The sequence below is a fragment of the Etheostoma spectabile genome, chromosome 11, assembly GCF_008692095.1.
Source record: "Etheostoma spectabile isolate EspeVRDwgs_2016 chromosome 11, UIUC_Espe_1.0, whole genome shotgun sequence".
NCBI lineage: Eukaryota > Metazoa > Chordata > Actinopteri > Perciformes > Percidae > Etheostoma > Etheostoma spectabile.
Window position 1 is genome coordinate 9,385,785 of NC_045743.1, and position 25,064 is coordinate 9,410,848.

The 25,064-nt window shown below is 39.8% G+C and overlaps 2 protein-coding genes across 2 annotated transcripts in view; both read right to left on the reverse strand.

Annotated features, from left to right (window-relative positions):
* Positions 1 to 4,582, reverse strand: part of b3galt1b (UDP-Gal:betaGlcNAc beta 1,3-galactosyltransferase, polypeptide 1b) — a 42,608-nt gene extending 38,026 nt beyond the window's left edge. The window contains exon 1 of the mRNA XM_032529619.1: positions 4,461 to 4,582. The gene's annotated coding sequence lies outside the window, so the exon portion shown is untranslated. The remainder of the gene's footprint in view (positions 1 to 4,460) is intronic.
* Positions 4,583 to 6,152: 1,570 nt separating this feature from the next.
* Positions 6,153 to 23,939, reverse strand: xirp2b (xin actin binding repeat containing 2b). Its single transcript, XM_032529618.1, is given in 11 exon segments — positions 6,153 to 7,596; positions 7,691 to 7,824; positions 8,355 to 11,637; positions 11,639 to 15,270; positions 15,273 to 17,811; positions 18,309 to 18,397; positions 18,495 to 18,552; positions 18,802 to 18,891; positions 19,518 to 19,643; positions 20,160 to 20,324; positions 23,755 to 23,939. Coding segments are annotated over 9 exon segments (9,963 nt in total). The 5' UTR covers positions 20,211 to 20,324; positions 23,755 to 23,939; the 3' UTR covers positions 6,153 to 7,596; positions 7,691 to 7,729.
* Between the last annotated feature and the right edge of the window lie 1,125 nt (positions 23,940 to 25,064).

Genomic DNA, 25,064 nt, shown 5'->3' on the forward strand with positions numbered 1-25,064 from the left:
ACTCTGGAGAACCCAACTGATCTTTGTCACCTAAAATTAACTATAATAACATAACTAATGTTGCATGTTCTGCTACATTGGAACATTTACTTGGCTGTGAAGTTTGCTTTGTACCATTTTGTAAATGTTGTTAATATTAGTTAATGTCTATGCTAACATCCTGCTCCATATGGTCTTTTGTCTCACATTTTAGCGGTTTACACTTTTTGTCTTCACAATGGACTGTCTCCCATTTGCCTTAGTGTTGCAGGAATAAAGAAAGGTAAAACATGATATTATCTTCATGCAGTATCTAAATTGAGGAGAGGCTATCTGGAAGTGATAACAGGTCAGCATTTTAAAAGAATGTCTTTCATGCAAAGTGACTAGATAAATACATATAGAATAGAAGCCTACTGTAATTACAAGTGGATTATTATATTTGTATATACTGTATATATGTATATATATATGTATATACTTGTGTGTACACATATACATATATACATTATATACAGCATATATACTATATATATATATATATATAATAATATACATATATAAGGTCATGGGGAGATCTTGGTTATGTGTGGTCACCCCAGCCTGCCAGCAACCAGCCATCACCCTGTCCTGCCAGCAACCAGCCGCATCATGTGCTGGCTGTCTTTCCTGATCTAAAGCCCCTGGGCCCCCGGAACCCCCGGACCATCTACAAAAGGCTTTCTGCTTACATCGCCAACCTCCACAGAGGCTCCACCAATCTGCCTGGCCTCCTGCCTGGTCTCCTGCCTGGTTTCCTGCCCATCTTCTAGACCCCCGCTACGGCCACGCCCCCAGGTCATCAACCTTAGGAACCTGGCTCCATGTTTTAGCTTCCAGGCCCCTTGCCCACTGACTCTGCTCTGTTATCTGGATCTGAATCTGGCTGTCTGTCAAACACTACTGGAACCCGACTGTCTGCCTATCTGTACCTGCCTTACCACAACCTGTCTGAAAGCTCATCTAAGCAATAAAACACTGACCTGCACAAGTCTGCCTTTTTCTGTCTGTGTCTGAGTGCTCCCTGTAGTTCCCAGCATAACAAAAGGTAATTTTGGTTTGTTTGTAGATGGATTAAAGTATTGCTATTTCTGCATAGATTTTTCCATTGGCCCATTTTTCCCAAGAGAGCCATTTGTTACCTCAGAATGTACAAGTTGGTTTTTGAGGCATTCAGAATTGTAGAAGCATGAGGAGAATAAATAACATTTGGGCTGAGCTCAGACCGTTGAGACTATGAAGTTGCTCAGCTGACTGAGACAGACTGCCAGTCAGAGAGCATATATGTTAAAGGATTACCACACCGCTCTGTTATGGTAAACTACAGAGTATTTAACTGTACCAGCTCAACTGGAAACAAGCATAAGCAATTTCTATGAATCAATAATAGCAGCAGATGCAGAGTGGAATGTATTCATTGATTCATTAATTGCATTTTGACTCTGTTAGACTAGTCTAAATTAAACAAAATAAAATAGAATACTTATAGATTTAAATAATTAAGTATTTCAACAAAGGAGGTAAAATATAATCTGTTACCTTGAAACTGTCAACAATTGACCACATTTTTTGCAAAACAAACTATGCTTGATGCATAAACATATGTAAACTATACTGCTATACACTTCAACTTCAAACACATGAGACAAGATGCTAGCTGATGTCAGGAGACACACTATTGTTAAAAGCTGCTTTGCCATTTGAGAGTCATGGCTCCTGCAGAACTTAGGGTCCTTTTTGTTACAGGAATGGTCTGCTGGTCACTGGGGAAATTAAGTCAAACTTCAGGACAGCAGTTCAGACTCATTCCTCTAAGGTATGAAGAAACTAGTCATGGGCTGGAATTGTTCCTCAATGCCTCCCAGTGAAATGCATTTCTTCCAGTCTCACAATTTGTACCCATTAAACAGATGCAACAGAGATGGAAAATGCCCACCACTCTGTTCATAATGTTTTTTCCACATCCATTCTAAAACGAATCTGCCTATAATTGCGGTATGAAACAAAGATATTGTATGCATAAATATGGGTAGAACAAAATTGCTGATATTGTCAGTTTTTATATTAGGCCAATTCAAAACTGATTATATTTACTGGAGAGGAGGAAAGAAGAATGTGAATTTTCTGATGTGTTAGGCATCTTGTGTTAAGAAAATGTACCTTGACTGTGTTGTTGTGAAAATGATGGAGGAGATTTAATCATTATTTTGTTACAAATTGTATACATACTCATGTGCTATAATTTGCACAACAGCACAGTTTGTTAACATGTGTATGAGGAATTTGCTTCAAACCCATTTGAGTTTTTAAAGGAAAAGGCATAGACATTTCGGTAGTATGCACTGAAATATATAATTGCAGTGGTTTCTCATGGATATTTGCTCTATTTGCTCTGTGTGAAGGAGGATAGAAGAAGAAGTTCTCTCTAAGTTGTTGCCATACGTCCTGGCATTTTGTCATTCTTATATACCATAGGTTGGGAGATGTCATATATTTGTTAGTAAAGACTGTGTCCAGCTGTGCTATTATGTAGAGAAGAAAAAGAGCTGCGAGTAGAGAAGCGGTTGTGTACATGATGTGAAACTATTATTAGCAAGCCTATGCCCAGGCAGTTTTGGACAAGTAATGCTGCACTATTGTCTTGACTTGATACAACTTTCATTATAGACCTAAATGGACAGGATGCATGAATGTGTAACATTATGCCAAAAATAGAATAATGTTTCACCTGCTGCTTGCACAATACTGATTAATTCAAAACAAAACAATGCATTCACAACATCTAAAAAGATGCTGATTGTAAGCCCATTGTAACAAGGGAAGCAACACTAAGCAAAGATAACGCACACTTATACCAGGGATTAAGGCTTTAGACTACCTGGACTAATTACACCTTGCAGAAAGGTGATTAGTGAGAACAGTCACAGTAAGCAGGGAAGAGATATGGGAGTTATTGTATAAGTGTAAGCTCTGCAGCAAAATAAAAAAAAAAGATGCTTCTGGACAACGATGGACAGAACATTACTTACGGTACGACAAGATGGACATGTAATGGAAACCATCATGTGGTTGAACGAGAAGGAGATTAGTGTCTGATGCTGATATTGACCTAAATGTCCAAGGAAAAAACAGCTCCATTTCAGAGCTTGCTCATTTTTGAACTTTTAAAGCTATTGTGGTTAATTTCACACTGGTTGCTATATCAGTGGTTAAATAACATCCTAACAATTCCAAGGAAGAATGGCTGGAGTCAGAGGATTGATAATGAGTCAATAAAGTTTTGTATCCCAATGGGAGACAAATACTTTAAAATAAATAACATTAACTAGTGTCATAATTACTTGTCTAAAATATTCTAAAAGTGATTTTTAAGATTATGTATTTTAACTAAAATGGAATATAACAATACAAACTACATCTGCATGGTATATGTGCAGATTTTTTCAGGAGATTTTGATAAGCGTCCATGCACATTTTCACCCGAGCTATCATATCCTGCACACATCAGTACACTAAGTAAATGTTGTTATGTTGGGACTACAATAATAAATATTAAGGATAGAAAATATGTTCACACAGTTTCAATGACTGGGCCTACTCAAAACTTCATTAGATGACACAAAACATCATCTGAAATTATTGAAAGTGTCAGAACTTTCTCCTTTTCTATTTTTAGTGGGCTAATATTGCTGAACATTAAAGTCTGACTCACTAAGTACAATTTATTATTGACTTATAATTCATCATTTATTAAATTAAATTAGAATAATTTTACAAGCTGAGGGAAGGACCCAAATGAAGGAGGAGGTTACGCAGGACACTCTCTCTCTCTCTCTCTCACACACACACACACACACACACACACACACACACACACACACACACAAAGAGGCCCGAATTACACACATGCACACTGCACACAGGACCCCATAGACATGCAGTTGGATTGATGTTAGAGTGAAACATGGGTGAGTTAAACGTGTTGGCACGAGCACTCTGTAAAAGAGGGATGAGAAAAAAAGACAGCAATGAATAAATACGTCTGTTTAAAGTTTGATAGCCTGTCTAATTTGACCCCCTGCGCCTCCTATCTTCCTGGAAAACCTACGCATTTCTAACCGTAAGTGGAGAGGTGAAAGCCGTTGCAAAGAGGATGGAGATCAGTGTATATGCTAAACGGGGATTGAGCCAAAGTAGCTGCATCACTAAAGACCCCAGAATGGTCCAACCGCAAGGCAGAGATCAAAGCCCACAATAACCGGGACACAGAAAACCTGCGGATGAGGACAGATTATTATCTGCGGATCGGCGAATCTACTAACATTTCAGAAATTACAAAAAGTACAACCATCACACTGCATCGCACTCCATAAGAAAGGGTAAGTGAAGCTCGTCCTGCATGGCACACGCCATTAAAAGACAGAAAGCATCCTCGTGCTTACCTCACTCTGTGTCTCCATCCCACTCAGACTTCTGGTCCTAAAGATACGTTACTGCTTTGCTCCAGCATCCTAAAGCACTGTTATTCGACCAGGGGGGAGGAAACATGATGGTTATTGCAACTGAGCTGACGTACCGCCTGACGAGACTGAGCCGACCAATCAGAGTGTAATCCGATAGAGCCTTTACCAATCCGCTCTAAGGGAGAAAGTGAGGCCAAGCGGACAGTAGTAGCATGCTAGATTGACGCTGTGAGAGAATTTCCAGTCAACTCCTCGAAACAGTTTTACACCAGACAACATATAGCTCGTGTCCAGTCCAGTTGGAAAACGGTCCACACATAATAGTTAAATGGGCCAAACAGTCCGCGCTCATCATTTTAATTATAATATATCTTAAAGATTGTAAGGCCTCTTAAAGCTTGTATCTCCTTGCTGGGTGGCATACGCTTAAGACCACGCTAAAAGGGTAAATTTAAATAAAGAAACTAATCATATTTGTTTTTATTAATTATAATAATAAAATTATAAAAATACTGTATTTTTCTACATCATATGTTGGTCCTTATAAGAACAAAAATATAAAGTAGAAAAATAAATGGAAATAATAAAACTTAAAAAACTAAAGTATTAACATGCTAAAGCAAACAGTATATTGGCCCAGTGTGTAGGCCTACTGTAATTTCATGTACCAAATTTAATATGTACATATTTCAAAGCTATATAAGGAAAACTATAGACCGCACAATATGCTGTTTATATTCCTACTTCAAAGACCAGCTCATAAACCCTCAATTCAAGTTTAATATACTTCGTCACACGCTAAGCTGGGGTGGCAGTAGCTCAGTCCGTAGGGAGTTGGGTTGGGAACCGGAGGGTCATTGGTTCAAGTTCCCGTATGGACCAAAAGTACGGAGTGTGGATTGGTGGCTGGAGAGATGCCGCATCACCTCCTGGGCACTGCCAGGTGCTGTTGAGCAAGGCACCGTACCCCCCCCCCCCCCCCCCCCCACCCGCTCAGGGCGCTGGTTCGGCTGGCAGCCCACTCACTCTGACATCTCTCCATTAGTGCATGTACAGATGTGTGTGTGTAGTTCAGGACTGTGTGTAAACTAACAAAGTGTGGACACAGGGGATCAATAACCAGATTAAAATAAAAATTAAATTAAAATTAAGTCCCAAACATACAGTGTATATGATGACATATAAAATAAAAATATATTTACAGTCTTGTACTTCTGTGAGATCAGGTTGACCAATCAGTAAAATGTATGCTAAACTTGTGCAATCGAGGCGCAGTAAGAGGGTGAGTAACCAAATTTGGTCATAAGCTTATTTTTAGAACTGGCTGTAAAATTCAATTAGAGTATGTGCTCTATACTCTGCTGCTGTATCACACTACATGTGTCCAAGTTTTCCCTCATCTGCGTTTTTTTAAATCCTCAATTCAATGTTTCCCCCATGTGGAAATGGTTTCCTAGTCTGCTGTAGGCACACCTGTGGTTTGAGTTGCAAAATCCTCCTCCAGGGTGGGGGCTTCTAAAGGAGATTATACCGACAGTGTGAGAGGGATCTGCTGACCTGCTTCTGTCTCCTTGTATAGGCTGCTTCAACCAGACACACCTGACAAGCTCTGTGAAAGTACTTTCTCTTTGTATTTGATTTGAATTGCAGAATAACAGACTTTGAAACAAGTAAGTTCAATGTTTTATTGCCCTAAGATTAGCAATAAAGGAAGTAAACCAGTCTGCTAGCATTACAGAATCAGGAATTTTCTTGTACAAAGCAAGGTATAACCATCTAATCTAAAAAATATAACTCGTCATTGCAAAATATCTGTCATTCAAAATAGGATACAATTGTCCAAAACAAACAGGATTATCACCAATTCACTTGTTTATATTATATACTTTCAACATTATAAATAAAATAATTCCAAGATGCTTTTACTAGTCTGCACACCAGGTGCTAAAAAGGCAAATGCAAAAATGTTGATGTGTTGAAAGATAAAAGACCTGACAGAATAATACAACAGAGTCCACAGTATAAAACTATTTCCATGAACCGGCACGCTAGCAAAAGAATAGATTGAATTGTACAATGAACCAAAAGAAAGTGAGCCAAATTATATTGGAAAACTTTTTAAGTGTGCTTCTTTCATGAGCAGTGGGAATTGTAAGGTTTAGGCATACACTTAATTTTAAAAGTGACTAAACCTCTGAATTATTTCCACCCAGAAGTGTAGATTGAAACCAAAATCAATATTCATCCTTAGTTTTGTCATGACGCTGTTTTTAGCTATACCTTGTCTAATGAGATAATTAACAATTATTGTAGCAGTTAAAACAGATTTGATTGGATCCTGTTGTATCAAATACTGAATTTTATCACTGAATGTCAAGAAAAATAAAGTGAATTAAATATAGTGAATGAAATAAATCCGGTTCAAGGCTACATCCACTTTCCACACTTTCCCATCATCAATCTCTATAGTACTTACTATTCCAATTACAACATGCTTTTCCCTTCACAATCCCAAGAAGTAGGCTATATACAGTTTCTTTTCTTATCACTTTTCATTTTCCTTTTTAAATCACTTGACTGCCTATCTTCAACCAAACACCTAAGTTGTACCAACACGACAGATCTTTTGGAGCATCTTATTGTACCATTCATTCTTTTGTGCACCTTCTTGGGGCTTATTGGACTGTAGTTGGGTGGTTTTATTCTAAAGGACACTTCTGGGAACAGCCTTTCTGTGTTGTTGTTTGGGTGACTTGGGGGAGTTGTCAGGAGGAGGCCACTGTGGTTTAGTTAGCTGAATGTCATCTTCTATTTGAAAGGCTATTTTGGGGGAATTGGCCTGTGGCGGCCAAACTACAGATATTTTGTTGCAGTGTGGTTTGCGTTCATCGCACATTTTCGTCATTGCGTTTTCACTGCTGTGTGTTTTGTCTATGGAACTTAGGCTGTCCATGGAATATCGCCATTCAAGTTTCGCATCTGAGGGCATAGGTCCACCACTTCCTGCCGGAGGTTTCTCCCCAAGTCCATTATCGTAGTTCCCATTGGACTTGAGGAGTTGTTTGTAATGGTGTAGACAGTAAAAGTGTCCATGGAGAGAGACATAATTTCGAGGCTACAAGAGAAAAGAACATCCTTTCTTTTAGAAACAAAATAGATGTTTAATTGTGCCCATGATGACCATTTATTTAAATGAATGCCATATTCACCTTAATTTATTTTTGCAGTGCTCACAGCAGAAACAGGATTTATGGTACTTTTTTTTGTCCACTATCAGAGCATCCATCGGATAAGCTCTCCTCCGACATACTGTGCAGATCTCCGCCTTTGGAACTCGAACCTGCTTGAAAGAGATAAAATGCAAATTATTTCATTATGTTTACATTTGTCAGAATTTCGATTGGGTTGCCTCACAATGCAACAACTGTGGATTTTCTTTCTTTCTTTATGTTATTATAGTAATAGTATAGTATTGTTAGTACAAAGCAGTAAAAGAGATTACATTTGTATTTAAAAATCTACCTGATATGGTTCATTTATTTGTTTGAATGAAAAAAGTACAATGGTCTATCTTTCCTTGAGATTTTATTCCTATCACTCATCTACACACATGCAAGCACAGATATCCATGCGTCTCTCAACAGCTTTTTGGCATTGTTTGTGAGCACTACAAATAAGCTGTCATCCAGTTACGTGCAAGCCCTCAACCGATTACCAACTTTTTATATTTTACAGAAAAGCCTTCACAATACATACAAGGGAGTTATTAGAAATGATACTTTTGTAACACACCACAAACACATTCAAAGAAATCCCATCCAACCATAGTCAACGCCATTAGTTGCTGTTGTTTCATGCTGTACGGGTATTTACCAGATGAGACAATCGTCTGATGTGACACAACTTGTGATGTTGTCTCCTCACAAATAGTGTAGCCAAGACTCTTGAAAACGGATTCACTTTCTGTCCACGTTTTGTGGAAATTACTCAGCAACTTGTCAGAAGCATCGTCATCGTAGGTTTCTGTTTGCTTAATTGCTGCAGCTTGTTTTTTTACTGCATCAGCGTAGGAAAAAGGAGCTTGTTGGGTAGACGCACTCTCAGAGTGCGCAGTGACAGCTGTCCTTGTTCCAGTGACCTTGTTACCTAACTCATCTACATTTGAGAAATGTTCTGTGATTGATTTGGTTTCAGAGAAGGCTGATGGTTCTGCTGGCACAGTTTCTACCTCAGTTTTCTGAGGAGGGAGGGGGCTGCTCTGCGGTGAGCCTCTCTTTGTCTCTGGAGGACTTTCCCTCTTTGAAGTGTCAGCTGTTGTTTCACTCAGGCTTGACACAGTCTCCTCCCAATCCTTTTTCAACTTTCTCAATGAGGAACTTTCCTCACCCAGTTCAAACACATTTTTAATATCCTGGATGTCAAAAGTTGGCATTTCCTGTTCCAGGATGTCTTCTTTCTCTTTGTCATCATCTGTACTTTCAGTCTCATTGTGAAGCCACTCAGTGTGTGGGACAAGCTCTTTTCCAATAAAGAAATTGCCTTCTGGTGATTCAAATTTGTTTACAAGACTACATAAGTCTGCCCTGGGAAGCTCATCCTTTTCTTTGTTCTTATTTTCTGCCTCACAGTCTTCCATGTCTGGGCCCAATCGTTCAGGGATAGCTATGGGTTCCTTTCGCACATAGGTCTTGTTAATTTCAGCCTTTTGAGCCTCTTCAAAAAACTCTCTCTTTTCTTTGAAGGATACAGATGATGGCTCTGAAATATCTGAAGAATCAATAACATATGGGTCAATTGGCATGTGGCACTCAGGCTTATTTTGTATTTCATTTGCATACAAACTCTCTGAAATATTAGCTTCATCTTCTTCTACATATGCAGAATTTATATCAGCCTGCTGTGCCTCCCCAGATAAACTCGTTTTTTCTGTTGCGATCAGTGTCCTTGAAGCCTCCACATGTTGTGACTCGATTTTGATTTGCCGATGGAATGACGCAGGTAATTCCACAATCTCAGATTTCCTCTCTGAGATTTGTTGGGGAAGCAGGGGTGGTGGCGTGACGCCACGTGAGAGCTTGGCGGTTGTGTCTTTGAGTCGAGCCAAATTTTCTGCTCTGTCAAAAGTCGGAGAGGGTGTGATTCTTGTGAGGCGTGATATCGGGGTGTCACACCTGCGTGGCGGAGGTGTGGGAGGTGTGGGTGGCCTATGCAGCAGGGTAGGCGATGGAGTTACTCTGTGTGGTGAGTTGGTTCTACGTGTGGATTCGATGGTGATGAACGTTGGTGAGGGAGAACGCATCCTCAGTAATGGCGAGGGAGCCCGAAGGTCAACAGACTTGCTCAGACTCACTTCTTCTTTCCGTCTTTCGTGGGAGGTCTTCTTCTCTGTGTGGTTCTCAATTTTGGCAGAGCCAATACTGATCTTGGATATTCTTGGCGTTGCCCCACCAGAAAAAGATTTCTCAGAAAGTGGCTCACACTCATGCTTTTCCATTGTCTCGTGGTCTTCTAGATGCATTAGTTTAGCCTCTGCAAGCTTCCTCACACCTGAAATAATTTCTTTACTTTTTTGAGCATCACTCTCCACCACAGATCCCTCCAGTTCACACTTACTTTCTGAACTCAAATGCCAATCTGGAATGGTTTTGAGCACCGATTTAGAATCAGTATTTTCTGAAACTCTTTGTATCTCTGTGATGTGAGAGATTAACACTTGGACCTCTTGCCTCTGAGATTCTTCTGTTCTCTCTGCTGTGGACTTTACCCGTTCATTGTGCTCTGACTCGCCTGTCACTGTAATTGGGACATTCATACTTTCTCCCAATGGTTCCTCTGCGCTCTGCTTAATAACTGTCACTCCTTTCTTCTTTTGAGATCCCTTCACTTGCTTTTGAACTGACTTTTCTTGCTGGGTATTCTGATCGTCTTTGCTTTCTGTGATAATGCTTTCTCTCTTGACTTGAATCTGCTCTTCTTTTGTACTTTTATGAATTTGGGAAACTGCAATTGTTTCCTGAGTTTGGTAGGATTTTTCAGACGATGCTGTCTTGGTTTCTACAACACATGTCTGTGATTCTGTGGACATCTTTTTACCTTGACCTGGCTGTGCACCCCCTTTAGACTTTTTAGACTTCTTTTTCTTCTTTGCTGGGGCCGGAGTTTCTGGCTGGCTGTCAGTTGTGCTAACAGTAACAGCAGGCGCAGATTCAGCAGCAGGAGAGGAAGTATCTTTCTTAATCCCCTGCTTTAGCTCTGTCTTAACTTCTTTAGGTTCACTGATCACTTTCACCTCAGTAGCTTCCTTCACTTCCATCTTGACAATCTCTGAAACACTCTGTTTCTCACTCTCAATGGGGGATTTTGTCTCTACTTGCCTTTCTCGCTTATTGCTCTTTTTCACCTTTTGGTTTGGTTTGCTTTCTTTACCATTTGTAGAGGTGGCAGCCTTTTCTGTTTGCATTGGCTCTTCAGAAACCTTCTCTTGGTTCTTTGTTGGTGAATGATCAATTTTCTTCTTGTTATCATGCTGTGGTGATTTGGACTTTACATTTTTGTCTTTTTTCTCAGATTTACTTGATTTAAAATTTTCCTCTGTATGAATTTTCTCAGAATGCATTTCCTCTTCGTTTTTATCTTCAGACTTGTTGGAGCTCTTTGTTTTCTGATTTTTGGAAAGCTTTCTATCAGCCATCATATTTTCAGTTTTTGTGACATCAGTGATTGAGGTCTGTGCTTTGTCAGCCATGACAGACTGAGCAGACTGCTTTGAGGAAACAGAAACTGTTTTCTGTGTTGCCGTATGCATCTGTTGTCTAACAGCTGAGACAGATGAGGTCTTCTGAATGGAGACAGCCTTAGAGGTCTCATTAGAGACAATTTGCTGTTTGGCAGACAATGTAACTGTTGAATCTGTGAGAAATTTCTCATGGCAAGTGCTTACATTGCTGTGGGTGGTATTTGCAACTAAAACATGCTTGGATAAATCATAAGATTGGGAGTCTGAATGAACACACAATGCAGTGTTCATTCTTTCAGCTCTCTCCGGTATGATTTCTGATGTGTTGTTATTTGACTGCTCTATTTTGCTGGTGGAGAGCGTTTGTAGAGCAGCAGTAACTGAGTCATGTATGTAAGTGGTTGTTGGAGTGGTTGGGGGGCGTGTTTTCCTCCACCAGCTTCCTGTACTTTCCTTCTGCTTTTATTAATGGAGTGTTAAATTTACTCATTTTCCCTCTGATAGGTGGAGGAGAGGGTGGAGGGGTGAATTTCACAGGAGAGATGCAAACTTTCTTTAGTGGTTGTGGTGACTCAGGCGGAGGAGGGATTTCCCATGGAACAGTTTTTGATGTATGTGTGGTTTTTGATTGGTTTCTGGTAATTTCTAACACTTTCTCAGATTTAACCTCCACCTTTTGTGTTTTACTGAATTCCACTTTAGGCTCCAGCTTCTGGACCTGGTGTAAAACAGGAGCTTTCACTTTTTTGACCGTCATCTTTTTGGCTTTTGCTGGTGAAGTATGAATTGCCTGTGCTGGAATGCTCTCCAGTTCTTGTTGAGATGGAGGAGGGGGGAGGAAGTCCTGCTCACTGGTGAGTAGTGGTGGTGGAGGAGGAAGGTGATCGATGTCAGAATCAACAGAGGGAGGAGGAGGAAGGTCAGTGTCTGCTACCGGTGGAGGTGGAGGTGGGAGAGGCAGATCAGGCTCGGGTGTTTGTGATTTTAGGATGTAATCACCAGTCTGTACTTTGGTTTTGTCTAGTTTTTTCATTCCCTTTCCCTTTGACTTCAGATTCCGAAACTCTGTCTTTAATGTTTTGATGCCGTGGTTTTGTGTAATCGTTCTATGTTCCACCACAGTTGTTGATTGCTGAGCAGACTGCTGCATGGAACTTGACATTGTTCTAACAATATCCATTTCATTAGAGATAGAGTGATTTTCTTTTGACATCTCAACTGAATTAGCAGTTTTTATCTTTTGTATGTTCCTCTGTGTATCAGCATTTAGGTTTTTAACTGGAGGGCTCTGCTTGACTCGTACTCTTCTGTATGATCCAAGTCTGACTTTGGGAGCTTCACGATGCGCTGTTTCCAACAGCGATTTAATAGTTCCTTTAACATCGCCCTTGATCACTTCTTCTTTTCCCAGCTGGGATTGCTCCTGCATCTCATATAATGACTTAATTGACATCTTCACATCACCCTTTACGTCACGCTCGAGGCTTGGGCTTCTTTCCATCCTCAGCGAAGGCGGAGTCTCCATTAAGAGCTGGATCGTTCCTTTGACGTCTCCCTGAACATCTATTTCCTGTTGACATGTCCTCCTCTCACTGGAGGCATCATGCAGGCTTTGCATTGCTGTGCGAATATCGCCCCTCACAATTTCTTCCTTTTCAACTTCCTTCACCACTTGCTTTGCCAGCTCCAAAGATTTCAGTGTGGCCCTCACATCTCCAGAAATTAAATCCTCGACAGTAGCTTCAACTCTGGATGTTGATGATTTCTCAAGAGATCTTAGTGCCCCTTTGATATTTCCAGGTATTATATCTGGCTTCTCCACCTCTTTGTACCATTTTTGAGCCCTCTCGAGACACCGCAGGGCTTTTGGTATGTTGCCTTTCACAACATCCTCTTTCTCTACAACAACTGTCTGATTTGCTGATTCAGACAATGAATTTAAAACAGCTCTTAAATCGCCTTTGACTATCTCCTCCTTTTGGACTCTTTCAAATGGGAGGGTTGGCTCTGACATGAAAACCTTCACCGTGTTGTGAACATCACCGGGTATAACATCCTCCACAGTACGCTCAATTTGCACTTGTTTACGGCCAAGGATAAGTTTAGTGTTCTTGATGTCGCCTCCAACGATCTTCTCTTTTTCTGCTCTGTCTGGTAGAGTCTCATCAGGTTCTACGTGGAGCTCTTTAAGATAGTCAAGAGCCCCAGATTCGATGCATGTGGAGTAAAAGTTGACATTTCCTTTTTCAGCCTCATCTACCTTTATCTTTACTGTCTGATCTGTCTTGTCTGAGCTGGACAGACTTTGAAGAGCACTCTTTATATCCCCTCTTACAATGTCCTCTTTTTCAACATTAACATTCTCTTGTTTATTGAGAAGTGAATATAATGTCATTTGCACGTCTCCTTTCTCGTCCTCCTGGATGAGGATTCCATGTTTGGCTGAACGACTCCCATGGAAAAGGTTGTTTATAGCTTCCTGAATGTCACCTCGTAATATTTCCTCCCTTTCAATACTGCTGCCTTTCTCTTGGTTGAAAAGTTGATGCACCGTAGAACTGATATTACCCTTCTCTTCTGAATCTATGACAATCTGCTGCTCCTGTCTTTCCTGTCTGTTTAGCAGGTTCATCATAATCGTCTGCAGATCTCCCCTGATGACATCCTCTCGCTGAATTTCCGGAGCCTGCTTATTCATTAGCTGGTATTTAGCCATCCTAACATCCCCTATTTCATCAGCTTCAATGAGTATTCCCTGTGACTTCACCATTTTCTGACTATAAAGTTCCTCAAGAGTTCCCTTGACACTCTTACCCAGGATTTCAGTCTTCTCCATTTTTGTCTCGTTAAAGTCGTCAAATGGTGTTGTTTCAAAGAGCCAAGTTGTTGTCTTTACATCCGCTTTGGAAATCTCCTCTTGTGATGTGATGGTTGTACCTTCGTCCTCATTTACCTCTTTAATGTGATCAAGGGGATTTTTCTCAAAGAGCCAGACTGAATGTTTAACATCTCCCTTTTCAACCTCCTCCTTTTTAACTGTTTCAATCAGATTTTCAGAGCTCATGCTTCTTATTTTGTCAATGGACTGGGTTTCAAATCTCCATTTTGCAGACCTGACGTCACCTTTTTGTATTTCACTCACATTGACCGTTCTAACAGATTGCTGTGACAGTGCGTCAGACTCGAAACGATCTTTGTTCATCCTAACATTGCCTCCCTGAATTTCATCCACAGTTTTTATGAAAGCCTTCTTCTCTTCAGCAATCCTGTCGAGAGGTTGTGTCTCAAATTTCCACTTGGCGGACGTGACATCTCCTTTTTGCACATCCTGTTGTGTGACAGATTTAATGATATAAACCTCATCTGTGTCCTTTAGGGTGTCAAGGGGCTTGGTTTCAAACTTCCATCGGGTTCCGACAACATCTCCTCGTGTTACTTCCTCGCTTGTGACAGTGGTGACCTCGTGGTAAATACCCTCTTTATCCTGAATAGCGTAAAGGGGCTGGTTTTCAAACATCATGGTGTAATTTTTCACATCGCCCTTTTCATCTTTATCACGGACAATCTTTCGCATTTTCATCAGCTCTGTGTCTGTTTCTTGAATTTCATCTAAGGAGTAGGTCTCAAAAATGAAACGTCCCTTATCTACATCTCCTCCTTGTACATCATTTACTGTGCGGGTGTTAATAAATTCCTCTTGGCTATCGTGGATTGTATCTATGGATTGGTTTTCAAAGAGCCATTTGCAGTTCACCACGTTTCCTTTTTGTATGTCCTCAGTCTGAACTCTCTTGAGCTTTTGCATTACCTCCTCAGATGTAGAAGTCATGATATTGGATGTTTGGTTTTCAAAAATGTACTTCATTCCTGACACATCCCCAGACGCAATGTCTATCTCGGTGACACGCTTAAAAGAGCCCGTCTCCCCGGTGAGGTTTTCCAGTTTCTCTGTCTCAAAGAGAAAACAAGCTGTTCTTACATCCTTTCCTCTAATGTCCTCTTGATTGACAGTGCATGTTTTTAAAATGGTCTCTGTCTCATCGTGGATACTATGAGTGCTTGTGTCTCAAAAAGCCATGTGCAGGTTTTGACGTCTCCCTTATGCATTTCTTCAGATTCATTTTCACCCTTTAACTCAGCTCTTTCATACAGGATGTCCATTGGTTTTGTCTCAAATAGCCACTTGCAGGTCTTGACATCACCCTTCATGGAATCGAGATTACTTCTTGTCACCGCAACCTCTTCATCTTCAATATTGCTGAAGTACTTAATAGCATCAAGAGGCTGTGTTTCAAACAACCACTTTGCAGTTTTAACATCACCAGACTCTATTTCTTCTTTGGATATGCCCTTGATAATTTGATATTTCTTAATGCTTTCATCAAACTGGTCAATTGGTCTTGTTTCGAACCTCCACTTGCATGTTGTTACATCTCCTTTCACAACCTCTTCCCGCCGCACTGTTTTCACCTCATGGAAGTGTCCTGAGCTGTCTTGCATGGCATACAGCGAAGTAGACTCAAACAGGTTTTTATTTGATTTCACAGAACCAGATGTTACACCCTCTATGAGCATCTTTTGAGATTCATCCTTACAGTTAAAATCTGTGCTCTCAAAGATTTGCTTGTAGTTTGAGACATCAACTCTATCAATTTCTTCCAGGTCGATCGTTCGGATGACGTCCTTCCTTTCCTGTTGAATATGCTCCAATGGTTGGCTTTCAAATAGCCATTTCTGATGTCTAACATCGCCCCTCTCCTCATTAAGGGCTTCAGTTTTTTTCAATTTACCCACCTCTGCAAGCTCATTCAACTCCTCAGTTGGAAACGTTTCAAAATAATTTCTGGCTGATTTTACATTACCTGCAATAATATCCTCTTTGGTCAGGGGCTGAGTATTTGAATCATCTTTTAAAGTATCCATTGGCTGAGTCTCAAATACCCAGCAGTTCTTGCGTACATCTGCCTTGCAGCTTGTGCCATCCTCCTGTGTGAGGTCGTCCTCAACATTTACAGTGCGGGTAACCTTTTTCTTCCCCTCTCTTATGTGCTCTAGAGGTTGACTCTCAAAGCGCCACTTTTGGTGTCTCACATCGCCTTTCATTTCTTCATTTACTTTAGCCTTTTGAAGTTTTCCGACCTCAGGGCCAGTTTTCCTCTCCACTTGAGGGCTGCTTTCAAAAAAGTGCCTCGCAGATCTAACATTGCCCCCAATAATTTCTTCAATAGACTGGGATCTCGAGTTGGAGTCATCCTTCAGAGAATCCATTGGCTGTGTTTCAAACACTAAGCAGTGCTTGCGCACATCAGCTCCACTAATCTCTTTCGTCTCCATTTTTGAGCTTTCCCACTCATTGACAGAATCTAATGTTTTTATCTCAAACAACCACCTGCCCCAGTCTCCTTTATTGCTGTCCTCCATGGAAAGACTACACAGAAGTTTCAAAGATGTATGCTCTCTGTTTGTCATGTCCAGGGGTTGGGTATCAAAAAGCCAACGTGAAGCAATGGAGTTCTCTAATTCACTTTCAATTTTACGCACAGACTTAATCTCCAGCATTTGGCTTGATTGTCCCATAATGATGCATTTAAACTGAGTGTCAAAAGTGCTTGTAACAGTTTTCACCTCTCCATTAATTTCTTCTAACACTGATCTCAAACTCAAGAGGTGGCTCTCATCAATGGTCTCAGTGTGGCCAAGACTTTCCATGTACTTATTGTCAATCATGTAAATAGTAGCATTTCCATCCTCCTCTGTAAAGACAATCTCTTTTGTTAAATCCTCCTCCTTATGCATTTTATTTAGGGTGTCCATTGTTTGGGTTTCAAACAACCACGCTGCAGCACGGACGTCTCCTTTATCAAATTTGTTGAATTTGTTTTTATATTCTGTCGAGTTGATATTGTGTAAACTTAACTCATCCATTGGCTTGGTTTCAAACATCCAAGCTGTACGTCTCACATCTTTTCCGAGAATCATTTCCTGTTCAGTTATTTTGTTGTTGTCATCATCCTCATCAGGAGTCTCATCTTTAATGGTATCCAGTGGCTTATTTTCAAACTTCCATCGCATTGCCTGCACCTCCCCAGGAAGAATCTCTTCCCATTCCATGTATTCTTCATCGTTAATATCATCAGGACTATCACCATCATTCTCATACATGTACTCTTGGTTCTCTAACTGGTTGTTCTCAGTTACATTGTATTCATTGTAATATTCCTTCTCAATATTCTTACGAACCTCCGGATGAATGTGCTTGCAAAGCCGTTTCAGCTCATGCATACTCCTTTGATTGAAGTAAGCCTCTTTGCTGAGTGAGTGTTTGGAGGGGTTTGCCAGTTCCGGAGGCCCAGGTGAGTAATGGCATGCTGAAATATTTTCACTGTCTGATGGCATTCCTAGTAAATCTGGAGGGGGGGGTGGAAGATAGTCGGAATCCTCAGCTGGTGGGGGCGGAAAGTCCTCATAATCCATCACTTCAGCCGATATGTCTTCTGCTGCCTCAGTGGTGGATGCTCCATACACTGCACTTGTCATGGTGTTGCTTTGCGTCACATTGGAGGACCACTTAGAACGATTGATATCACATCCAATCTTTTTTGTAAGGAACAAAAATGAATTAAATAAATAAGTATCACATAATATCAAATAAATCCATCACATCACCCCATAAAAGAGTTATATGTGCATTACATTTCACATTGTTGTAACACTTGCAGATAAAGTGTAAAGATTACATAATAAAACATGAATAATCTAACACAGCAGAACACCTGTAAATCCAAGATTAATGGTATTTTGTGAATAGAACAGTTGGAACCTGCGATTCTTATTATTTTTGATTGACTTTTTTCTTAAAACAGCTAACAAAGAAGGTGCTTGTGGAGTGTTTGCTGTGTTTAACCACACTTGTTGTTACCTCCAGTAACCAAAGGTGTGGCCAAATCAACCCATACTTTAATCTTAAGGATTGCAATTTGAATTAATATACTATATTTGTCATCTTAAAATTAACTTACCCTAAATTTTATATGCTGTCCCTTCATATTTGCAATACTTTTGTCGAACTCAAGGGAAATGGAAATGCGTACCTTAATTGGTTTCTGTGGAGCAGCCTCTTCTATTGTTTTTTCAAAGCGATCCCTCAGTTCTTTTGTTGTGTACCTGGGAAACTCCTCTTCTGAAAGTCAGCACAGTAAAAAGTAGAAAAGCAGGCCTTTGTTAGGCAGTGACAGTGAATGTGGAAGAGAAGAGAATAAATATCCAAAACTTCCTACCTGTTTCATTTTGATGGTTTTCATAACTAGATGCCATGGTATTGTCGCTGTACGTCGCCTACATTTTTAAATGAGAAATGGAAAAATACTGATGATAAAAAAAATGAAATACAGTAATTCAACCAATCATTTACCTATGATCTCGGCCTAAATGTCAGAGACTACTAAACACACACCAATTATACAAATGTGATTGCTTGTAATCAGTTACAGTTTTTACTCAACAAGGCAATCAAAGTATTTAGCTCATTAGCAAAGCCTTCTCACGTTGCCTGGAGGAACACAGTGACAGAAAAAAGTTCACTACCATTGTTTCTTGGTTGAAATTTAGCTGCTGACTGCCGGGGACAACCTGCCTGCTGCTGCTTGACACTGTCACCTCAGAGTTGGACATTTCCTGTGAAGATAAGGACAGCGGTTGTCGGACATAGTGGAAAACGTGTGCATACCACACAAACACACAAGATGACTCTTTCAGTCTTGCTTCACCACATTTCCCCTCTTGCCAAATATTTGAGTTTGCTCCACTCCAATTTACCAGCCAAAGCTTGATAGTACACAACTGTACATTATGCAGAGAAGATGCTCACTGCAGTTTGAAATGACTAATCGCAGATGAAGGCAAGATGACACAGAATGTGTCAATCTGTTCACCCACACTGTACCATAGCAAAATAAGAAATAAGATTCCTATCTACTTCATTGTAAAGTTTCTATTGCCTGAATGGAGCTAAAATATAAAAAGCACCCTGAAGATTTTCAGGAAAATTGTTAGAAATGTCGAGTAATGGCTGTCTCCTAAACCCACACACTTTGCTACACACTATAGTATTGGTGCAATAAGATGTAATAATAGCCTCAGTGTTACTATTCGGTCTAAATTTACATATTTTACTTGCAAAGCTGTCAGTGCAATCACACAAATCTAAAGCTAAGAACAAGAAATGTTGCCGTTATTTGACCACATCATCTCTTTCATGCTCTCAGCCTCATGAATGAAAATACTGTGTTCTTCATGTGTACCTGCACACTTCTGTGATGAAAATGGAACTGGGTTACATTGTGTGATGCAGTTTCCTGGGTCTCAAATTGTTTCCTCACACTGGCAAGTCCCCCAGGCAGGGAGCAGACCTCCAGCTCCTCCATGACCTAATGAAGCAGGAAATATCATTAGCTGCCTCCACTTCGACATGACCTGAAATCAAACGTGGTGGAGCTAATCTGCTTCTGTCTCTCTCACATATTCAAACTCATATAATATGCTGTTCAAGTTATAGTTCCAAATTTACATAAGGAATTGGGAGTTCAAGTTTTTTCAAAGTAAAGCAACAGTATTTTCTGCAACCTTTTTTCTTTATTCTGCCCTATGAAGAGATTCTCCCCTCTAATTTATGTTTTCCACCGCTGCAAAACTGTCATCACCGCCAATAATACTGCATGACAACACCACCAATAATGGTGACCAGCTACTGTGAAACCATGGATTTTCTGCAGCAGCTAAAGAATACAGTATACTATACAGCATACAACAGGAAAGCAAGCAAACCATTATAATTGACCATACTAATTGCACAACTGCTCTTTTTTAATGCAGGCAGCTCTGACAGGTACTGTAGCTACATGTTGTAATAGAAACGATACATGTCCATGCACAAACTAAAGTACCCCGCTGGGGATGGTGTTATCAGCTTGCTTGGCGACAGCTGGCTGGTACATGGCCTCACAGTCGGTCAGTGGGATGACCTCTCAATCCACAGAGTGAATCCGGTTCCTCTGGCTTATAATCTCTTTCAGGAAGTCCTGTCCTGGTTCAACCTGCGCTGCCAGCAGCTATGGCACAAATACCCAAACTGTTCAATACATGTTCAAGTAAAGCACTGCTAAGGATCAGATTCTAACACATCCGCATACCTAAACAACAGAATAGTGCCAATGACTCCCAAAATGACATACGTCACTGTTATATTTAATGCAGCACTACGTGTGAATGTAGTGCAGCATTAAATACATGACTACAGTTGCACTTTTAATCACGTGACTGTTCTTTTTAACATAACAGTGGAAGTTTTAAACACATAGTTAGCATTGTGAAATGGAACTAGTTAAGTTGAAGCAACAAAAAGACTTAAATCTAGGAAATTATCAGAGATTGGCTTCAAAGGAGTCACGTAAAACCAGAGGTGGAAAGAGTACACAATTAGTCAACTTAAAAGTGCTGTAGGTAGGATTGTGATGATTCAGGACTAAGACAAAAAATTTGAACAATGACAACTTCTCAGTCCCTCCCCTTTCTGCTGAAGCCCAAAATGGTCTCCTAAGCCCCTCCTCTTTTTTATACTTATTTAATATCTTATTTATACTTACTATACTTATTTAATTGAATCACAGTCTTTTGCGATTTGATAAGGGCACAAAGCCATATCACATTTCTTTCATATCGTTTGTTGACAGATACTTTTTCAAAGCAATGGTGCAAAACAACATTAAAGACCTTTTTTACTTACTCAGGAAAGGATGTGTTTTAAAATGTTGAGTTCAATACTTTAAAAAAAACATACTTAAGCAGCGTAACAGTAACGTGAGTAATTGTAATTTGTTACTTTTCACTTTTTGGTTTCACACGGGACACAAAGGGACAAAAACCATGGTCTGTTGAACGAAAGTCCTATGTTATTTTTGGCGCTCCCTTGCTTCCTCCCGCAATAATTACTACAATCAAGAGAGGTCGCCGCCTAACAGCAAACAAAGATATGGATCATTACAACCTGCTTGCACAATTGGCCTATACGTTTGTTTTCCGGGTGAAGACCTTCAGCAGATCCAAATGTTTGTGCGGTTGTTTTGTTTTTAAAGCAGTACAGAAGAGGGACGTTTTTATTTTATTTTTTTTACAATATAAGCTTGGTTTAGTATATTCCAGTATTGCACATGGTTCATATTCACACAATGCATAGTTAATGCAGTCATTAAGAAATGTTACTGTTTTGAATCAGAATTTTGAATTTGTTCAGCTTATAGATATATATTGACAACCAAATTTGTGCTCCAGTGGTGCTTTAAAGGCGCTACCATAGTGCATGCGATGTTCTTGTAAATGATGCTTTGTGAGTCATTTGAAATTCTCTACAGGGATCCTATTTAAATCAATTACACACCTGTCTCCTGACATTCAGTTACTGACAAGATGTGCAGGATGAATAATCCTAAACAACCTTCAAACTATCCAGAGTGACTGCTGTTTTATCATGATGTGAGGTGAGTTTGATCCATGCCTCCTCTGAGTGAAAGGGAAAGCATTTAGAGCCAATCCCAACTGAACTGATGGTTTTGTCCAAAATAATCCTTCTCTAACCGTGTTTCCCAGGAGATTCGGTGGCCGCTTGAAATGGTCACTTACATTTTTAAGAAACTCATGACTTGCATAAAATTAGTGTTACCATACTCATCTTCACTACTCAATAACTCAATTTAAAGTCAATAAACACATTGCGTGTAGACTTTAAATCAGCATAGAAATATATTAGGGGATTTAGGGGATTATTTAGGAAGTGGTATTGTAAATTTCATTCTAGGCAGTATTACATGATAAATCTAAAATTGCATCAACAAACCTGAAACAAAGGAACATTATTGTTAACGTGCAGGTTATTGAAATCATAAAAGACAGTCAGTGTGATTGTTTACTTTTCCAACTCCATAACTCCAACACCATTTCAGGCCAGTTGCTGACAAAACATTTTTGTCTATGTTATCAAATTCGAAGCATTCACACCTCAGTTCACATGTGGGTATAAATGTGCTGATGCAAGAGGATGAAATATGAATACAGACTGTTTTGCTGTTTGATAAAAGAACCACATAAAAATAAAACTATCCATTAACTCTGAAGGCTAACAGCATAAATAAATTGTTATCGCAGCACTGCTCTGTGGTGAATTAGCACTACAGGAAGCCATGTGTATATCCAACTCATTGTAATATCAAGAATAATGTAAGCAGAAACTGCCAGACTGGCGACATGAGATTATATTTCACATCTTTAATATAATTTCTAACAGCAAAGGACAAATGTAATCACTGTATATCCTTTCTCAAAGTACTGAAAACTCAATAAAGAACAGATCAAATGAAATACCAAATGAAATACAAAAAAAAACACCCCAATTTTTTTCATCAGCTTTTTGATTTAGCTGATTGCTAAACGTGAAGATATTTAAAAGTAAGCTGAATAGTGGGCTTGTGAATATGAAAATGGTAACCCATTAATGCTACTCTCTAAATTTCATGAAAAACACATTTTATAACTATTGGAGCATTGGATTTCTGTTAGCTGCTTTCCATTGACATATTTGTTTTGCTGTGTTTGATTTGTAGCTTACCAGTCCCCATAGGATGATGTATTTTAGTCTTGGAAAAATGGTAGTTATGTTTGTTTGACAGATAACACAGATCTTAAAATGAGAGAATTCTAGGTACTTACAGTACAAATTTAGTTCAAATCTTCACTTTGGCAATAAACTGTATGAGTAGAAAATTCTGCACAGCAGCATAAAGTTATATCTTGAGATGGATTCACAGACTATAATTTATTGTGGTAGGAACTCAAATTTGTAGCCAACAAAAATCTGTCAACAGTCTGAGGCTATCTCATGACACGTTGAGAGCTCAAATAACAAGAAAGTGAAGTAATCTAGGCGCCATGTACTTGCAAAAATAAATCCAGCCTATTTTAAACGTAACCATGAAGGGTCGTGTTTCTCAGTGAAATATAGAGGAAAGCTGGTAGGTCAAGGCTTTCTTTTCAAACGATTTTAGATAGGTCCTGCATTGACAACGTTGTGTTTGTGTAATTCTGTATTTGAAATTCTTTGCAGTATTCTTCACTTTGTGGCTTGCCTGGCACTAATGAAGCAGAGCATGGCAGATAGAGGTCAGAATAAGGTAAAAATCCAGAGTTAATTTGGTGTTACATACATGAGATACATATTTTGCCTCTGTATTATGTATTTTGAGTGGAAGTGCACTTAACACGAAGACAATGGGATTTTTTTTTAGAGTATCAATATTATAGTGCCAGCCTTTCATGTTTTTCTCTGCATAAATAAAATGATATACTGTTTATTGATCCCCTGTGGGGAAATTACAATTTACAATTTGTTGTAGATGTGAAATTATTAACATTAAAAACATAATTTAAAAAGCCACATTTTACAAAATTCCACTCAACTCAAACACAGCTTTCAGAGTGTTCATCACCTACCAGATAAGGAGGATAATGAAATACAAAAAAAGAGTTCAGCACATAAAAATCCCACTCAAAGGCCACTGCACCCCCGGCCTGCAGGGTTGTTCCAAGCCAAAGCAAATCCCAGTCAGTGTTGGAGACCAGCTCCAGTACTATGTATTCACCTCTGTCCAAACGAGCAGACAGTGACAGCTGATTTTATTTTAGACCCCCCGCCCACTTGCAAAAGAAGGGCCTGGGGTGTGTTTTTTTTTAGAGAGCTAGGCCTCCGTGCCTCCAATGTCAAGTTCCTTAAAAATCCATATGGAAATACTTCCTGTGACTCCTCTGAAGACGCTTGTGTACTAATAAATCAGGTAACTCTGGTTTCATCATCACAGCTTTCATCAGAGTGCACTGCATACTCTAGCAGCTGTTGCCGCCCATCATTGCATACCAAATTATGCACACACAAATCCACAACAAGTAGAATAGCTCCTTTTCACTACTTCTGTTAATCCGTAAACAGTGTAAAGTTGATGTTGGGCAGGTGCAGATTCAAGTGACACTAAATGGTTGTGAAATGTTTTGGCCATGCTTTGTGCTTTGCTGTTGGTCTTAAACAGGGTCAGTGATGTAATGCTTGTTGAGGAGAGGAGGGTTAAAGGCGGCATAAAAAACGAGACACCTCTGAGTGTAAAAGAGCTAGCCAGGTCATCTTGTTTGGCCCAGCTGGAGACGGTGGCGCCAGCCTGACTCTGGTAGTTTCACTGTTGGAAGACTAGACATGTCTGCCAGGCATCTGCCCATCCACGTTCATCCTCAGCATGTGTAACTCATACCTGCATTTCTACAGACCACCTGTTTTAAAGAGACACTCTAGGATTCCTGCTCCCGCCAAACCTCACCGAAATGCAAATGATCCTGTTCATCTGTTCTCCTTATCATTTAAAATTTAGATTTGTATAATCCTGGCATAACTCTGCTAGGATGAGAGTAAGGCTATCTAAATCAAAGTCAAGAGCAAGAATGGATTATATACACATAAACAGTATGTAATCTGAACGTTTGTGTCAGTGTTTCAAGGTCTTATGTTCTTTCCATGATGAACTTGCTTTATTAGTCTTTAAGCCAGTCCTCTGTGATCCATATCAGAGATAAGTCATGTAGTGAGGGTGAAAGGAAAAGAAAGATATATACACACAAACACACACACACACACACAATGATTATCAGCTTAATAAAAATGACAAGGCTAGACTGACGACGTTGCATTTCCGGGATTGCTCCGGTGCTGACAGAAATTCCGCTAGATGTCCTTTATTTCGGCTGGATCTCCGCCACCT